The sequence below is a fragment of the Nyctereutes procyonoides genome, unplaced genomic scaffold, assembly GCF_905146905.1.
Source record: "Nyctereutes procyonoides isolate TBG_1078 unplaced genomic scaffold, NYPRO_anot_genome, whole genome shotgun sequence".
In the NCBI taxonomy this organism is placed as follows: domain Eukaryota; kingdom Metazoa; phylum Chordata; class Mammalia; order Carnivora; family Canidae; genus Nyctereutes; species Nyctereutes procyonoides.
In genome coordinates this window covers 724975-745320 of record NW_026575120.1, presented here as the reverse complement: position 1 = coordinate 745320, position 20346 = coordinate 724975, and the positions used below count along the sequence as shown (strand labels likewise).

At 37.7% G+C, this 20346-nt stretch overlaps 1 protein-coding gene across 2 annotated transcripts in view; it reads right to left on the bottom strand.

The window, feature by feature from the left end:
• Positions 1-20346, bottom strand: part of MTMR7 (myotubularin related protein 7) — a 173872-nt gene that overhangs the window by 54577 nt on the left and 98949 nt on the right. For both annotated transcript variants that reach the window (XM_055334655.1, XM_055334656.1), the window contains 3 exons: positions 13055-13177; positions 11578-11740; positions 4403-4560 (listed from right to left, as the gene is read on the bottom strand). In XM_055334655.1, the coding sequence (XP_055190630.1) occupies positions 4403-4560; positions 11578-11740; positions 13055-13177 (444 nt within the window). The remainder of the gene's footprint in view (positions 1-4402; positions 4561-11577; positions 11741-13054; positions 13178-20346) is intronic.

Sequence of the window (20346 nt, the reverse complement as noted above, 5' to 3'; positions counted from 1 at the left end):
ATTTGCAACAGCTATAAACAGTAACACACCATGAACTGGAATATATAAAGAACTTCTACAAATCAATAAGAAAAGGACAAATAACTTTACAGAAAAAAAAAAGGGTAAACAATAACAAATAGGCAAGTCACAGAGAATCACCTTAAGTTACCAATAAATACAGGCTCACTTGCCAGTTATGGGGAGGATACAAATAAAACCACACAGATCCATTTCACACCAATAATATTGGCACTTTTTCCAATTTAAGTTTTTGATTAATTAATTCATATGGTTATAAAATGAAACAATACAAAAAGATGCACATCCTCATCCTTGTGTTCTGTCCACCCCATACCCATCTACTCTCCAGGTTATCACTTTGGGACAATTACACACATACAAACATATTTTCTTATTTTTCTCAATCTTTTTTCAGATAAAAGATATAACACTATATTCAATATACTGTGTCTAGCTTTTTTTTTTTTTAAGATAGTTTTGAAAGTAATCTCTATACCCAATGTGGAGCTCGAACTTACAACCTTGAGAGTCACATGTTTCACTAACTAAGCCAGTCAGGCATCTCTATGCCTTACTTTTTTAACCTAATGATATACTTTAGTAATCTTTCCTTATCAGTAGATGGAATCTACCATATTTTTAATGGCTTCACATTAATTTAATATATGGATAGAGCAAAACTTATTTAACTCATCCTCTACTAAGAAACTTGGCTTTCTTCTAATATATGCTGTTACAAACAATGCTTCAATAAGTCACCTTATATATCACTATGTGTGTGTATACTGTTGACTTTTTAAAATAAATTCCCAAAAGTAAGACTGCTGAGTCAATGAGTAGGTCTATCATCAAACAAAGGCAGTATCAATTATCAGCAAGTCTGTGGAGTAGGGAAAACTTGTCTATCTTGCTATTAGGTCTATATGTCCATGCATTCACTTTGGAAAGAATCTGGCAATACCTAGTAAGGCTAAAATCTCTTTAATTTCTCTAACTCAGAAATTCTACTCCTAGATGGAAACTCTCAATACACTATGAGTCACGTATAAACCAGTTAACAGCTTTCTGACGATAAAACAAAAAGGGAGGGGGAGGGTGATAAGGATAATTTTTTTGAACTATGGTCCATCTGTAAAATGCAGTATAATACAATAGTGAAGAATGAAGGAAGGAGAGCTACAGGTATCAACAGCTTCTTCATTTCTCGATGTCTTAGACAGTTACCTATTTGGGCTATACCTGAGTTTCTCCATTTGCAAAGCAAGGATATTAATCACACCCACCACATGGGACTGCTAACATCTGTCAAGTTTTTAGAACAGTGCCTGGCATGTGGCAACTATAATAGACGTGTTTTCTAAATGAGATGACTCTCAAATACAATGTGAGTGAAATATCAGTTTCAGTAAACAACATTCAATAAAATACCATGTATAGAAAGCATAAAAAACACAAAATAATACCACATTTTTACTACTTACAAATGTGGAAACATAGAGACAAGGACAACACCAAATTGTGGACAGTGACACTACAACAGAGGTGATATGGAGGGAACATTAGGGAGGTTTAATAACATTGATCTATGTGTTTATTTTTGTACCAGGACGATACTGTTTTTATTTCTATAGCTAGCAATCAAATATATATATTTGTGTCTGTTTGTGTGTGTGTGTGGTGTATATATGTTACATACTATATATACAATATAGTTAATTATTACTAAATTTATATAACAAGCTATTGGGACTAAGGAAACTATCAACAAAACAAATGTAATAGAAGAAGATATTTGCAAATAATATATCTGATAAAGGGTTAATATCCCAAATATATAAAGAATTTATACAACTCAACACACAAAAAAAAATAGAAATAATCCCAGTGAAAAATGGGCAGAGGACCTGAATAACTATTTTTCTAAAGAAGACATACAAATAGACAGCAGACACATGAAAAGATGTTCAGCATCACTCATCATCAAGAAAATGCAGATCAAAGCCACAAAGAAGTGTCCCCTCACACCAGTCAATATGGTTAATATCAAGAAGACAAGAAATAGCAATTGTTGGCAAAATGTGGAGCAAAGGGAACCGTCATGTCTCTGTCGGTGAAAAATGTAAATGGCACAGCCATTATGCAGAACAGTATGAAGATTCCTCAAAAAATTAAAAATAGAAATACCATAAGATCTGGCAATTCCACTACTGAGTATTTACCCAGAGAGAACAAAAACACTAATTTGAAAAGATACATGCATCCTTCTGTTCATTGCAGCATTATTTACAACAGCTAAGATATGGAAGCAATTTGCGTCCACTGATAGATAAGGAAAATCTATATAATATATATAGATATTATAAACAAACACACACACACACACAGAGAAATATTACTTAGCCATAAAAAAAGAATAAGATCTTGCCATCTTATTGCACATGAATGCACTTAGAGGGCATTATGCTAAGTAAAATATAAGTCATATAGAGAAAGACAAAAAAAAAAAAAAAAAAAAAAACAACCAGAAACAGACTCACAAATAGCAAATTGGTTGCCAGAGGGGAGAGGTTCTGGAAGGATGGGAGGAAGAAGTACAAATTTCCAATTATAAAATAAATAACTCACAGGGATGAAGAGTAAAGCATAGGAATATAGTCAATAATATTGTAATAACACTGTGTGATGAATATACTTACCCTGGTGGTCATTAGGTAACATAAAGAATAGCTGAGTAACTATGTTGTGCACCTGGAACTAATATAACATTGTTTGTCACCTATTCTTCAATAATAAAAAATTTTAAAAATGTAACCAGAAATGATCAATAACAGGAGATTAGATATAAATGGTCAATCGGCATATACAAATCTACATATCAAGGAATCAAAGCATGTAGAGTAAATTAAAATGAGAGATCACTTGTCCCACTACCAAGTTGTCAAGAAAACTTTGTAAGAATGAACCTCTTTCCCAGTGAGGCACAAGAATCAAGCATTCTCATACAAACTACTGAGAATTTATATAAACTGGGACAACTTTCCTGCAGTTCTTTTTGACAATATGTATAAAAATTTGTATGGGATGCCTGGGTGGCTCAGCAGTTGAGCATCTGCCTTCAGCTCAAGGCATGATCCCATGGTCCCGGGATCAATTCCACATTGGGTTCCCTGCATGGAGCCTGCTTCTCCCTCTGCCTGTGTCTCTGCCTCTCTCTCTCTCTCTGTCTCTCATGGATGAATAAATAAAATCTTTAAAAAAATTTGTATAAACTTTCTGACATAGAAATTGACCTTTAGGAATCTGTCTTTAAAAAGGATTTTAACATGGGTGGAGGTATAGTTACCAGGATGTTCTCACCATGTTTATTTAAAATAGGAAAAAATACTAGTCCTCTGAAAGTCTGCTGGAGATTAGGTAGAAAGAATTGGATATGGCCATACTATCTAATGTTACATAATGTTTTTAAATGATACAAAATATACTTATTGGCAGGAAAAAACAGCACGATATATGAAGAAAAGCAGAACACAAGGCATGTGTAACATGATTCCGTATTTGTTATATATATTTGAACAGTTCCTTTTCCTCTGTGTTTTCCAATTTCAAATAATTAAATGTATTACTTAGATGAGAAAGGAGTTATCAAACTATGCAGACGAGGAAAAGATACTGAAGGAAAAATTTAAAATCTAATGGAAGAATGTGAGGGCACTGAGATGCTGGATATTTTTTTCTTTTTCCTCTCTTTTATAAATGCTCTGCAACATTCTTACATTACTTTTACTACTTAAAATATTTTAAAAATTAATAGGGAAACCAGCATTGATTTGTAAGCCCATCATGAGGACCAATACGAAATTGATTCTGCTTCTTCCTGTTTCCTTTCCTCTCCATACGCCTTTGTAAGCATAGACACATTTCTCCCCATTTCTCTAGGGAAGCCTCTTGGTGACCTTGTGTACCAATCAAGAGTTCAGTGAGTACAGAGAGGAGCTGGTGCCAGACTGCCATCAGAGTCTCTGTGACTTCCCCACTAATCACTCGCTACACTATAAAAAGAGCTGATGGGAGAACTTGGCACTGGCCAGCTCTCCCCACCATTGCCTGGTGATGAGGCCCACCACTGGGCTTCTCTGGGTCTCCATCTCCTCAATCATGAGGGAAAGGTGTGTGTGTGTGTGTGGGGGGGGTTGTCTCTATGGTTCCCTTGGCCAAACTTTTCTAGATGCAGGTAAGAATTGCAGCTTGTAATAACCAAGGGAGACTTGCAAATCCACAGATCTATATCTACAAAGAGCTATAAAAACTAAAGGAGATTAAACAGAAGTCATGCTAAGCTATTTGGATCATGAGTTCACTTGAATTAAGTATCTGGATTTCACTAGATGCCTGCACTCACTCTGTAGTCTCTATTCACATCGCTGAGCTGCCAATAATTATTAGGGAGGCCCATTCGCTTGTACTCTTCACTGAGATCGATCAGCATCCAGCCCTGTTCTCTTTCTTCTTTATCCAGCTTGGGGTTGAATGAAAAGCAGTATAACTCCTCATATTTCACTGCAAGAAAAAGGAGAATAAAGCCAAATCAAGCCAAATCAAAACTAGGACCAAATCTCCCCAAAAGCATTCTGTCTGGGTTGGAGTTTATCAAGAAGCCAAACCAGCTTCTTGCCTCTTGGGATGCTCCTGGAGCACCCCATCTCTGTGGGCAGGTCCACCCACCTCCTCCCATCAGTGGCACAGGGATTTTGTGACAAGCAAACTCAACTTCATAAGAGCTTCTTTCCTTTCAGAAACAAGGCCTTTTCCATTTTTTGCCTTTTTAAAAAAAAAAGTTTTTGAAGACAAACATATTCTCCAGACCACATTAGAAATGGAGGTTAAAAATTAATTAAGAGGGATGCCTGGGTGGCTCAGTGGTGGAGCATCTATCTGCCTTTGGCTCAGGTCCTGATCCCAGGGTCCTGGGATTGAGTCCCACATCGAGCTCTCCCTCTGCCTATGTCTCTACCTCTTTCTCTGTGTCTCTCATGAATAGATAAAATCTTCAAAAAATTAAGAATGTATGCAAGAATTCAATTTATGTTTATCAAGCTTGGATTTGGGATGGCCTCTCAGAGGTAGATGGAGGCCCACACCCCTGCCACAATATGAAAAATAAAATAACAATTGAAAAGCTGTGGAATGTATTCAAGGGTTTGCCCTGAAAACATATGAATTTTTAGCAAACACATCAATGCCATAATTGCACTGCTCATACAAAATTCATAGGATTCATAAAAAAAATCAATTCATTGTGCAAGGCACCCTGGTCATGAGGGTCAAATTCAAGGAGGCATGATGAAAGTCTGCTTTCAATTCTGCCAACATGTCCATGTCTTTATGTAACACCCTTTCTGCTTGTGAGGCCAGGCCCAACAGCCTTTCCCATTTAGAGCTAGGATTTGATTTTCCTGCTCTGATTTTGTTATGTTGAAGGAAGCAATTACGCCAGTGCTGTTTAACAGAAATATAAGCAAGCCACATATGTCACTTAAAATGTCCTTGTAGCCACATTAAAAAACTAAAAAGAAATAATGAAGTTAAGATTTTACCAATATTCTTCATTAGAAACCCAACATATCCAATTATCATTTTGATATGTACATAATAAACTTTTTAATATTTCATATATATTATTTCATAATGTCTTTGAAATTCTGTGTGTGATTCACACTTGACAGTACATCTTCATTCATTCTAGCTACATTTCAAGGTCCACCAGCCACATGCAGCCATACTGGATACCGCAGACTACCATCTTGGATAGTGCAGATCCAAGCAATCTGGTAAAGACAAATCATAGATGATACTCACTGAACCCTTGTTTCATTCCAGATTCTGTTCTTGATAAATGTATTAACCCATGATGGGCCTCATTTTACAGACTAGAAATCTGAAGCGAAGGGAAGTTAAGGAACATACCCGGGGCCACACAGCTAGTAAGTGGGAACTCTGGATTTAAATTAGGCAATCTAGCTGTAGAGTGCATGCCCCTAATCACACACACTGCCTCTCTAAGGAAGATCCTTCTCCTTCTCCCCAGATGGACCACTTTTGTGTCTTTTCCCTTGTTCCACCCCGAGTCATCTTTTTCTCCAATAGATTTCTTTCTCCTCACAGTTTTCTTAGGTTCCCCCCCCCCACCTTTATGCCTTAATCTGTTGATGACATTCAGATGTGGCTAATTTAATTGTTCTTCAACGTGTGTCTGGAGACCCAATAAAGGATCTCACCACCAGCAAAAGGCCACAGTAACACACCAGCAGCCTGGGAGCTAAACTCAGTTTCAGGCTTGTTGTGACTACTATGGAAATGACTCATCTACAAGGAAGAAGATAGATAAGGGTCATATTTTAAGGACTAGAGTTTTTCATTAGACATGTACTCTTTCTTGTAGAAAAGAAGCAAAAGTCGGTTTATCAGTTAAACTATGTCCTATTTCAGTTTCTTTTGATATATCTCTAAACTTCAAGCTTTAGAATACTGATGATTTTGACCAATAAGGAAACACACACCTCCAGGTACCTGTACACACACAGAGTAGCTGCTCTCAGTAGGAACCATCTCTTGTAATCTTAGCTACTGGAGTAGGCAGCCTATGAAAGTGAGATCCTGTTCTGGGAACCATCATCTGGACACTGACACATCTTTTCCATCTCTCAGTACCATTTCATGACTCAGGCCTCTGATATCATAATGTTAACCGCAAATGCAATTTGTTCAAGAGGCCAAGAGAATCTCTAGAGAAAGCCTCAGTTCCTGCAGTCAAAGAAGAACTTGTGAATATAGGGTTAATAATGGAAGCTAAGTTCCCTTTGTTGAATAGTTACAACTAAGTTTAAAGGTAGAAGGAGAAAACCATTCTAGAACTATTGAGAATTTTCTGTGTATGAGCTCACACTGGCTGGCATTGGGGGAAAACAAGCACACAGAACACCAACTAAAGGAAGAGTAATTTATAGCAGTCATTAAGAAGATCATTCTTGATTTGGGAGCCATTAGAATCAGTTGCCATTAAAAGTGTGAAATGTTTTGAGTTATTTTTAAGCTAAAGGGTAATCACGCTCTGGCTCAAGTTAAGTAAAATTCTACATGAGGGCAAAGAAACTGCCATTTTTGTCAGCCAAAACTCGGTCTTATTCACATAGGCAAGCTTCTTACCCAAAGGCCAGCCCAGGGGAAGCCTTCGGCAGACAACAGCCTACTCTGAGAAATTAAAAAGTACCACTAACACAGATGTAAATTTTACTAAATATTTCCCATTCACAATGTTCTGTTGCCCTCCATCTCCTGCAAAATACATAGCAGAATTCTTAGTAATCAGCAAGGAGGGGAGTTAAAAACAACAAAAGTAGGGCTAGAGAAATCTCTAGTCTTTACAGAATCTGAACTGAGAGGACACACCTCCTTCAGAGAGGTCAGAGCCCTGGTTTCTCACCCTCATCTCTTAAAACAGACATGTTAAATACTCCACTGGCTTCTCACACCACAAAGTCTGAGCCATCACATCCAACATCAAATGCCTTTTGCTGTTAGAGGCGGCAGGGTTCAACAGGAGGTATGCTGAAGGACCCTCCCCCAGGGCTGCTCCCATAAGAAGTGAACACTCCATATGCTGGAGTAAGCTGAACGTGTACCTCCAATCTAAAAAAAAACATTATTTTTTTTAAAGAAAATTTTAAATCATTCTGGTATTTACTTTTAAAATCAGAAATCATTCTGGTATTTACTTTATTTACCCACCTAAAGCTTACAGTTGCTAAGCAAAGGCAGACTTGAAGGTTTTCCTATAGAGAAAGAAAAAAAAATAATTTCTAAAATACTACATTAAATCAAGAGTGGGTAGCATCTGGGTGATGTTTCTAGGAAAGCCAGATCAGTGTTTCAAGACTCAGGAGACAGCATAAGAGATGCAGGTTTTGAGCACTACCGTTCATCACGGACTCCTTAACACAGGGAAGCACCTGATCCTGCAAGGGGTTCCATACCTGTTGCTCTCATCAGGGCCTTGGCTCCTGGGCCATCCCCCTCTTCCTCCTCTCTGGGGAAGATTTACGCCATCAAGTGGCAATTTTCAACTTGGAACCACCAAGCTTACAAATGGCTCTGCCTCTGCACCCCACCCTTGCTCCTTCTCTCTCATAAAAAAGGAAAGGGTGTTCACTCCACCAGATAAGGCAGCTGTGGGTAAGACAAAGCAATTAGAGAAAAAAGAAAAACAACCCAGTTTGTTTCCCAGGTATCAGGCTAAATGGTTCTGGAGAACAGAATATTTCAGAAAAAAAAAAAAAAAAAACTGGGGAATTACCATGATAGACTCATTGGGAGAAACAAAAAGTAACTTAATACTATAATAAAAAATACTTTAAAAAATAAAAAGAAAAGTTATGTTACTGATGGTCTCCCTTTGGCAAAGTTTTTAAAAATCGAAAGGAAAGAACAAACAGGAATGGGCATTTGCAGAATGCAGAGGTGGGTCTGGGAAGGGCAGCACTGGGAGATGCACATACGTGCAGCTTATTAGAACCAAAAATCACAACTGAAAGCTCAGCTGCTCCCAACCTTCTGCACCTTCAGGCACCCTCAAATAACCAGAGCTGAAAAACCATTTACACGGGGTGAGAAGACAGCACAGCTATTCCTGGACTTGGCAGATTCAGAATAAGAATCAGGAAAGGTCTGCTGTTTCTTTTGCACAAGTAATGTGTTTGAATGAAACACCAGGGCTGAGGCAGCTACCTCGTGGTGGAAAAGGACTCTAGACTCAGAGATTAGTGTCATCAATAAAAAGCAAATTACCACCGCAGACACTGTATACGGAGCCATGACTTAGACGAGAACGTTAAAAGTGAAATTAAGCCAAAAAGGTAAAATTAAGCAAAATTAAAAAGGTAAATTAAGCAAATGATAGGATTTCAATCATGAGATTTTAAAAAACATATAAGTGTACAGAAGAACTGGGGACTAAGAACTGGAAAAAAAAACACTTGTTTAGAAAAAATGGGAAAATAAACAAAGATGGTTTAAATGTTAAATGGTCCACGAACACTACCGAGGGAAAGATAATTGATAGAAAAATAAACAACAGAAGGCCAATCAGAGAGAGGCGAATGCACATGGGAAAAGTGGGAGCTCTCTGAGAAATAGGGGTCTTCTCATCCGAAAAATGTATATCCTTCTTAGTACGCTGGATCCATTTTTCATTGGGGCCAAAGCTTTACTTTAAATTATTCTTGACTAAGAATTAAAGAGTTTACTGAATTTGGCTACTTCAATTTTTCACTCTTACCAAGTCTGAATTCACACAGAGGACAAACCAATAAAACCTCGCTAAATGTTTTAGTAGTTGATGTACCCTTATTCTAGAAAACCTAACTCAGTGAAGACGGAATCTCAAGAGCTCTGAAAATATCTCCTTCATAAGACTTGACTGAAATGGACTCCCAAGCATTTCTTCTTTAAAAAAAAATATACATATATATATTTATTATATATTATCATATAAATATATTGTATCATTTATATATATTTTTATATATTTATAATATATATAATATATATATATAGTGTCCTCCACAGGATCCCGCAGTTTAGCTATGTCTATGAGGGTAGCTGGAAGAAGTTGATTTGTGTTGGTGACTAACTGGAACCACAGAGAGCTATATCGTGCTACTAGAATTCAAAGTATACTACACACACGCGCGCACGCGCACACACACACTCACTCACTCCTATTCTGAAAGACCTACAGGAGGGGGAAGGTGTATTTTGCAAAAGATCCTCGGATGGCTCTGATAAGCCACCTCTACTCCCAGCTGGGACCCCCTCCACCTTTCTTTACCTCCACCCAGTTTCAAAAGCCTGGTCCCTGGGTTATAGGCTGTCACGTGTCCTAATTTTAGCATTGCCTCTAACATTAAACTGTGAAATTGTCTGGGTTCTATTTCATCTTCCCACACTTATTAGAGCACTATGTTTTATGCAAACTGGCATTTCTAATTCCGTGTTTGAAAATGCTAGTAGCTTTCTAAAAATCTAAAAATAGGTTTAATTCAATTAATTACCATGATTTCCTTTTTTTGGCTCTCTGGCTATTTCTAATACCTAACTCCCAAATGTCACCTTTAAGAAAAAGTGTGTGTTTTAAAAAGTGAGGGCCACAGAGATTTTCCTCCCTGAGGGCCCTCACAACGAGAGTCCTGGCACTCGCTGTCATCACTGGCCACAGCCCTCACAGTCAATGTGATTTGCTCTTCCAGCCACTCAGCTCTTTCCCAGTTCTCTGGGCTATTCCTAAATCCTATTAATCCGGTCAGAGCACATTTATTATCCAGTACACCCATTAATCAGTGACACAGAAATTGCTGGCACACAATTCTCCTCGCATTCCCTGCTGCACGCAACTTAACATACATCTTCCCAGAACTTCTGTTCCAATTATAGTGCACTCTCTAAAAAGTTCAACTGCTTTTCTGGCTAACTCTGCAGTTCTTTGCAACACAGTGAGATGAAAAAGCCTCCACTGGCTGCCTGAAACATGGGGCAAAGTCAAGTCAAAATTATCGGATTTTGACAGCTCCCTGGCATCATATTCATGAAATAACTTTAGTTCCTCACTATCTACATGAGATGATCACATAAGAAACGGAGGACCCAACTAAACCCCATGCAGACGTTACGATCGAACTTCTTGTCCTGAATCCAAAAGCAGTTAGCAAAGTAACTGTAAAGATGTATCCCATCTTCCTTGTCAGTGACTTTGGTGTAACACTACCATAGACATTACTCTTATAGAAAAGGTTTATTTTTACTAAATTCTCCCCAGAAACTCAGATGCCTATCTCTTTTAAGCGAGAGGACACCACAGTCCATACAAGCCATACAGAAAGACAAGACATACTTCTCTAGAAGTGTATAGTAAGCAGTAACTCTGAAGACCCCAACCCGAGGGACATAACAGGAGAGTAACTGTCAGCATGTATTTTTCAAATCAACTAAACATTCTTCCCATGACACTTAAGAAGGTTCTGTTTAGGAGAACATATCCATACGGTGAATACAACTATTGCTAACAAAGGTCTAGTTACAACCTTGGGAAACATATATCACCATCAAAAAGCAATAAAAAAAAAAACCAGAGCCTTAAAAGCCCCAAGAGGGGAAACTGCCCTAAAACTGTTTGATATTAATATTTTCCACACAAAACAATTTATCAGTTTTAGCTTAGGCTTCAAGCACGGTGGCTCAACTATCACAGTCTGGGAAGGGCACAATTTTAGTACGATTTCACTACAAAATGAAAAGCTATGACCCCCCTTTCCCAAAGATAAAGTGAATAGTAAGAATAATCAAATAATCAAAGAGGCTCATTGCCTTAAAGGCAAGGAATCATGGAGAGTTCTTGGCCCCTCTGAGGACTGGGATAGCATATAATTCCTAAAACACCAGAATTCTTGAGCTATGCATATTTCTTGAAGACAATTTGTGAACTTAAGGGTGCGACATACGATATGCCTGGTTCCTGCACCCTACCTGGCCTTGCAAGGCGTATCAGAGAGATGTACACATCGTGGCAGTCTCGTTCCTGTGGTATGATGAGCTGCAACAGCTGGAAGTTCTTGCAGCGAATAAGCAGAGGGCATCCAGTAGCGGTTGTTGCCTGCTTTTCGATGGTGGAAATCTGACTGTGAAGAATCTACAACCAAAAGTCATGTGGAGAAGCTGTGCACAAATAACTGGTAAATGAGACAAGGGGTAACACGGATCTCTGAAGGAACACAGACAAGAAACACTCCTCCCATCTTGAGCTAGCTCAACACCTGCACTCAGATGACAAGAACCAATGTTCTGGGAAAGAACCATCTAAATGTATCATTTTATTTTTCATTACCAAGCCTTCTGATATCCAGGCTAATTATTTAGAGCCAACTATTCAGCATATAATTTTGTACAAGTCCAGGTAAGGGAACATATTGGTAGTCACATGCTGAATGCACTTAATAGCTAAAATTAAAGAAGGTCATGAGAAATTAGTAAAATAAACCTCGCAATCAACAAAAGCTAGAGATGGCTCCACTGGGAGGTGCCACCATGCTCCTTAATTCCACATGGAATGCTCAAGTTCAATAGCAACTTAAGATTGTTGTTTTCTAAGTCAGGCAGGCTGGAGAAGAGATCTATGTTAAAGAAAGTCATGCTGAAAATACATCTCTCTGGTGCTTTAGTGGCCAGAGTGGTTGGGGCTTCTGCTCAATCAATGGTAGCATTCATTATCTTATTTTATGTGAGTATAGTTGACACATACACACACTGTTACATTAGATTCAGGTGTAAAATATAGTGATTTATTAAGTCCACACATTATGCTATGCTCCCAAGTATAGTCACTGCCTGTCACAAGTCCTCTCCACCCAGTAATGCCTGCCACCTTCTGCTGAAAATGTAGCAATGTTTATAGAATATAGAAAGGGGAAAAATCTACAATGCAGGGATTCTGGTTCTAGTCATAGTGTCACGGTTGGGTGGCTATATCAAATAAGATGTAAGGGTCTTATTATTAAGTAGCAGAAATACCTGACAACGGGACACTTTCCTAGCTTTCCTTGCCTTCTTTTTCAAATTATTGGAAAAGTGAAGACAACATAATAAGATGACTAAGTGGCCTGCATTATTGCATCCTGCAAATAAAACGTCTTTCCAATAAAGCACTACATTAATGCTATATCTGGCACTGATATTCTGGAATCTCTACTTGACAGCTGAGACATGAAGCACTTATATCTCTGGCTATTTCTAGGCTTGTCTTTGATGATGTTCAAATAATCAGTGTTGAAGATGAATAAGCAGATCAAGTGGATTTGACTCTCTGCAGAAAAAGGCAAAGCTGACCTTCCAGAAACTGTCCTTTCAATACCCAAATACCAAAAGCCCACCCACCTCACCCTATGCACAAACAAAAGGAGGGTCAAAACTTGTTACTTTAAGCAACAGAAAAATAGAGAATGCATACCCATGTTTCTTTTCTTGTGTCAGGTGCATTTTCCACGAATATGACATGAGTAGCCGTCAAATACAAAGTACCTAGGGCTGCCTTTTTAGAAGATAGCCGATCTACCAAACGGACATTTTCGACCTAGAGAAATCAGTTTGACAGAGTTATAATAAAGCAAAAGACTTCATATGAATAAATAGTAAGACATCTTGAATTTAATCCCAAATATAATTTTGAGAATTCTTCCAATAATAAAGCCCAAAACTTGTTCTCTTAGATACCAGTATATGATTCTGTATATCAAGACAAAAATTCATTACTTAAAATATTATTTTAAATGTACCATAAAAGATTTATAGACCTTATTCTTTAATAGCCTTTCTGTATTTTAAATAAGTCTGCATTTTTATTTCAATATAGTTATATAAAGCAAGAAGTGTATGCATCAGAGTTTTTACAACCACCACGTATGAATTATGTCTATTAAATGGACAATAATGTATTTCCCTATGTATTTCTCGGTAGTAGAAACAGTCTCAAGGCAGTTTGCTTCTGCATAAACTAGCAGGAAATATACATGTGGGAGCAAAAAGTATCAGAGAAATGTTCTGCATGTTTACAAGGAAAAATCTACCAAATTAAGATGCTCACATTCATTTATAATAAAAATTTCTCTAATAAATGGAATTTTCACCAATGACCTTCAATGGTTACGGGAGATCTCTGGAAACAATTTTTATTGAGCATACCTCTCTTCTAAGCAGAGCAGCTTCAAGGATATGTGTGCTGGTATCATTCCAATAGGAAATATAATGGAAATTCTTAGACAATCTCTACAGGGTAAGTGGAAACTAAAGAAACTATGACTCTAACAAGGCAAGGTCACCACAACCACCAGATGAACATTCCTGAAATGATGGTGGGCTTGGCAGCACTACTTACTACTTACTACAGCCGAGGGTCAACCATCTACAGACAGATACTGGCTCAGCCTCTCACCCCCTCAGGTCAGGATGGCTACCTGCTTCCATGAGAAAGCCTCAGGGAACAGTGAATCACATTTGCTCTGTATTCAGTCTAATATGGAAGTGGTGGCCCTGATGTATTTGAGAGCACAGGGCTTCCTCCCTGCTCCAGGGACGATGCAGGGGAATAGAAGACCTAATGAACACTCCTCAGGACACCAAGGTCAAACAACACTCAAGACATTCTGCTGCCTCAGTCTTCTCAGCCCTGGAACCAACCAGCCTTCTGAGAAGAGCACTGGAGGAATCCCATCCCACTTCTTCCCAATTTCCAGGGATCTGATGAGATCAATAAAGAATCTGGAATTTAAAATATGTTTTTATTCGTACAATTTAGTCTGAGGTGGTTGCATGATTCCTGATGCCTTGTCTATGTAATGTCTATGTAAAAGATGCTCATTCAATAAGAGTGTCTTAACCTACCAGCACATAGTTCTAAAAAGTATTTTTTTGTTATTGATATGTTCCTTTCATATCATTATTCATCACTGCGTCTCTTGCAAATGGTCTTCATGTCACCAGTTTACTTTCCTACTAGGTGATCATCATTTCTTAGGTATTCGTAAGAACTTTTTATATTAGTAAGGAGAATGGCGGCCAAATTTTTGTGTGTTTTGTAACTTTCTCTTCACCAAACTCTTTTACCGCCTCTGTTAATTGTTTCAATGTCTGTTAGATGCTCTGAGTAGACACGAATATTTTCTGCAATAATTTGTTTCTTCTCTTCCCGTATTTATACATCCTTTTCTTTTCCTTGTTTACTGGCAGTAACTAGCACCTTCAGATTAACAGTGAATAGCAATAGCACTCACATTTTCATTTGTTTCTTTTTAAAATACATCTTTATTGAGATATAATTCACATTCCACACAATCCACTCACTTAGAGTGTACTACTCAGTGGTTTTTAGTATATTCACAACGTTGTGCCATACATCTCTCCTCGTGCATCCATTACCACAGTCAATTTTTTTAAAAAAATTTCATTGCCCCAGAAAAAAACCCTGTGCCCATCAGCCTTCAGGCTTCTCTTCTTCCCCGATCACCTCAGCACTAGGCAACCATCAGTATACTTTTCTTAGTGGATTTGCCTATTCTAGACATTCATATAAAAGGGATCCTACAATATGTTGTATGTACTTTGACTGATTTCCTTCACTCAGCAACATGTTTTCAACTCATGTTTCAATCCAGATTAATCCATTTGTGAAATATGTCAGTACTGCATTTCCTTGTATTGCCAAATAATATTTCATTACATAGATACAGATATATCACATTATATTTATCCATTTGTCAGTTGGTGGACATTCAGCTTGTTTTCACATTTTGGCTATTATGAATGATGTGCCATGAACATTTTTTTACAAGTTTTTGTGAGGACATTCGTTTTCATTTCTCTTCAGTATGCATATATATACACACATAATACACCCAAGAATGGAAAGACTGTGTCATATGTAACTCTGTTTAACATTGTGAGGAACTCCCACATTGTTTTCTAAAGCCATTGTACCATTTTACATTCCTACTACCAGTGTATGAGGGTTCCAAGTTTTCTACATCTTTGACAACCCTTTTTATATCTTTCTGATTACAACCATCCCAGTAGGCATAAGACAGTATCTCACTGTGATTTTGATTTACATTTCCCTCAAGATTAATGATGATGAGCATCTTTTCATGTACTTCTGTTTTTAATGGAACACTTCCAATATTTCACCATTAAGTTTGATGTTGATACTTGTTTAAATCACACTGGGGAAGTGACCTATTCCTCATTCACTTTTTGACTTTTAAAAATCAGGAATGAATACTTTTTTAAATATGATGAATATTTGTTTTACTTTAGTCCTATATTACCAATAAAAGGAATATATTTCTTAATCTTTAAAGAAGTTTTGGATTCTCCGGATTGGTGTTTTAATATGTCTTATTATTTTATCTGCTATAACTGTTTTGATTTCTGTTTTGTTTTCGCATCTCTGCTTTCAAGAGATACCGACAAGTACCAGCCTATTTGTTCTACTTTTATCAGGTGAATTCGCCATGGTTATGATGCCCTCAATGTTACTATTTTTTTTACTAAATCTCATTTTGGCATCTATTTTCCTTACAAGTTATATTCTAATAGCTGTTTTTCAAATTCTTAAACTCTTTTAATTCCTATCTGTGGATGAATCCCTCCCTCTTTACCCTGTCTCTCATTCCTAAGTTGTGAATTATGTTTTTACTTTCTTATGATTAGATAAGCAAAGTGTTTTCTTCAAAATAACAGGTCCTGGGCCTATAGATTTAATAATATTTCTCTTTTCTAATTGTTTAATTTCTGCTCCTTTGTTAGTAATATTTCAGCTTTTGTTGGTTTATTATGTGACTTTGTTTCTTTGTTCATTTCTGAACTCTCAGGTTTGAGTCACCTCATTCATTATCATCCCTTTTGTTTAATAACAAATCTTTTAAGTCCAATAATTTTCCTCCAAGTAAATCTTTGGCTGCACCTTATGAGTTTCACTTGCAGTATTATTGTTCTTCCTTCCTAGGAGAGTCTATAACTGTATTTTTTTATTGCTTGTTTGACCCAGGAGTATTTAAGAAAAATTATTTTTCAATTCCCACATGATCAGATTATTTTATTTAAATTTTTGTCAGTAAATGTTCTATTCTGAACTAACTACAAGAAAGACCTTATGGAAGAGAGTTGTGGGAGAAGAAAAGCAAGGGGATATATTATTTTTGGAACATTTCTATGGGAAAATACTGATTTGCATGCTAAAATATAACTACCTAAATTAAGTGGAGGTTCAGGGGTGATACACTAGTTAGCAGTATCTAAAAATGGAATATAAATAATTTTCCCTGCCCTTAGGACTAAGGAGACAAAACTTTATTGGGATAATCAGATTGAACATAAGATAATATTTTGAGGCAAAAATATTTAGTATAGATTATTCTTTCAATAGCAGTGAAGGAAACTATACCACTCAGATTATTTTTAGAAACCATCAGTGAAACAAAATGAGGTTCACAGATGGTGGCAGATTAGAATACTTAATGAGATTTTTTTTTCTGTGTCTTTTTGTTAACTTTGGCTGCTGTTGCAGGAAAAATACATTTCAAAATTTGGCAATAGTTCTTATAGGTCCCATTGCTGTTAAAAGTAATTTTGAAGTAGAGGGAGAAAAAAAAAATGAGGGAAACAAGAAGAGCATGATTTCCCAGTGATCTGTAGCAACAAAATAAATGAGTAAAAAAAGTTAAAACTCAATTGTTTGAGAAGCTCTATGATGATAGGGAGCACTGCTCAGGGGCCACTACATGGTTTACACTAAGATAGCTAGAACATTCTTGACTGTGACTCTAGAGTCAGTCAACTGTAGATAAAATAAAACAAATCTCAAGAGTTTGGCCACCATCTTGATGACCCACTGCTTCAATAACTCCATCTCACTGTTCAGCTAACTTAATTCTAACTTAGACATACAATAAGCTATAAGATAATAAGGCTTATTTCATGCCTGGAGAGACAGGACCAGCTTCTCTAGATAATGTTATTATAATTCATTTGTGCATTCCCAGGAACACCATGCTTAAGACACACTGGGTATTCATGCTTTGCGAACAGCAGTTCATCTATGCAAAACATTAATTATTGGGTGTGCCTTATTCACATTCCGACATTTCTGAAAATGGAATTCATCTTACAGTTAATGTGTAAGAAGCCGTTATGTCATTTAATTGGCCATGCTTCTGTCTTTCTTTGTAGGGAAAAAAAAATCTGGGTGCAACTTACCATCACTGATGTCTTAGATTTGCTGACATGCAGTTAAATTTGTAGTCATTGGCACATAAATAATATTTGAAACCACAAGACCCAAAGAGCTTATCCAGGGAGAACATGCAGAGACCGAAGAAAAGAAATCTGAGGAAATCCAACTCTTAAAGAAGTGATAGAAGAGGAATCAGAAGAGCAAACTAGAAGGGAATCCAGCTGGAGGAGAAAAGTCAGGAGAATGTGCTGTCAAGGAACCATGGGCACAGGGAGTAGTTTATGAGAAAGGGAGTGTCCATTCTCAATGCTGCTAAGAGATCACGTAAGGCAGTAACTGTAAACTGTCCACTGGATTCAGTAACATGGAAGATGCTGGTGACCTTGGCAGGAGTGGTCCTAGGAGCACAGGGATCAGAAGCCCTAATGCAGAGGAAGGAGAAGTGAACTTCATAGGAGCTGAGAAAGTAGAGACTCTTCTGTTTGTAGAAGGGTGGAACTAGGTAAGTAAAGCCTGACCACTGAAACTCCATCCTGGAACAATGGAAGCCCAAAGGATAGAAGGAGCCTTCCAGAAGCAACTGCCATGTTAAGACATGTTAAAGAAAAAAATCCTATTATGCTGCCAACAAGGTGGCATCTGGAACTGTGATACTCACAGGAAATACAACAACTCCCATTAGGAGGAACTTGTGAGAAATACATCTGAAAGGATCGGAAAAGGAGATGAGGTTTCCTGGGCAAGGATTTATTTATCCTGCTAATACTGACGTCTTCCCCAATCCTATAAAGCTTTCTCCCCCAGCTTTAAAGACTGATCCTTTAACAAAACTTAAAATGTATACTTATTTACATAATATCTACAGTTTCAGAAATATAGAAGGAAGGAAAGAAAACCAGTCCTAGTCCCACAACCCAAACATAAGCACTTATAATTTTTTGGTGTATTTTAGAAAATACTTATACTGCATTTAAGCATTATTAGGTAGTGAAGTGCCAGAAGAAATAATCCCAGGGATGGGAAGGAAAATTCTTTTGCTTTACTGAGCCTTGCTTTTACCCCAAATCTTCAGGATAGTTGCTATATATCATGATGTCTTGATGGGTTGGACGAGGGCTGGGTAGCTAAGGGGCAGGTTTTAATTCTCCATAGCTGGGTGGCATAGATGCAGGAGTGGATGTGAGACAATCTCTGACCTGACTACCTCAGTAGGAGTAGAAGATTATACCAGAAAAGACTAGAAATGCAAACCTCCATGGGAATTGGCAGGAATTCCAGGGAGAGTTTGGATTTCCAAGGGGAAAAGAATGGGAGTGTTCAAAATAGCCTTCCCGATAGTTCATGGATCAGGCCAATCTTAGCTGTCATTTGGTTTATGTCAAAATTACCAAAATAATAATAATAAAAACAATAACAAATATTTTTAGAGTACCATGCCATGAACTGTGCTGTCACTTTGCATAAGCGACCTCAGTTAATCTCCACAAGAGCCTCATGAGTTAGGTCCTTACATAATCGCCAGTTCAGTTATTGGGGACCAGTTTCCTCAGGCCACTCAGGCAGCGTGTAGCTCAGCCTGGAGTTATGGTCTGCCTAACTCAAGGCCCAACTTCATCATAACACCAGGGCTGTGAGCACTGGTGAATGCCTCTGAGGACATTTTAGTCCCATTCTTCAAAATCAATACATATTTATAAACATTTATTTTAACCAGTTCTATGGTTAAATGAACACATGAAAATTAGCGTTTGAAAATTGAATGCTTTCAGACAAAATTATTCTATAAAACCATATTCACAAACCACTACCAGTATATTCTTTGAAATTAACCCAAAGACAGAGAAAGCCCAAAATATATGAGCCTAGACGCTGGCAGGAGATATTCGGGGTCCTCAGAAGTAATTAAAGAGAGATCACCAAACATCCTCCTCCATGCAACAAAATGCCTATGTGGAGCACCGTGTTAGACCCAAAGAACAAAAGGGTGAGGAAGACTGAAATTTTGTCTCTCCTCAGGAGTCTTCCAGGCTCACTGGAAGAGCCTGTGCCCCAGTTTAACGGCCTTTTCATTCCCATCCTTGCTTTGCTGGCTTTAGATTGAGGGGAAAAAAGGTTTCATCAGCTTTTCTAGGCCAAGGCTGAAAAGCTTCAGTGTAAACCCAGGGCCCTACCACGTCACTGCGAGGTCTGAAACAGGACACCCAGCTGCGGAACACAAGTCCTGCTCCAACCGTCCCTTGCTGCCTGGGAACCAGGGGGACCCTGTAAATCACAGAGACACAGAGCCTCTTTTCAACTCTCCATCACACTAATTTCTAATTTCAATCTTAATAGGATATGAGCCTTGATCTTCTATTCTGTAGGTTGAATATTGGATTACGGAACATTCTGGATTCCAGAATCATCCCAGACTATTTACAAAGGTAGAGCTACTTTGCAGGACAAGCAGTCCACAGCACAGGGTAGGATTACCTTTTACTGAAAAAGACAGAAGAAAGGCAAATGTCACTGGCAGC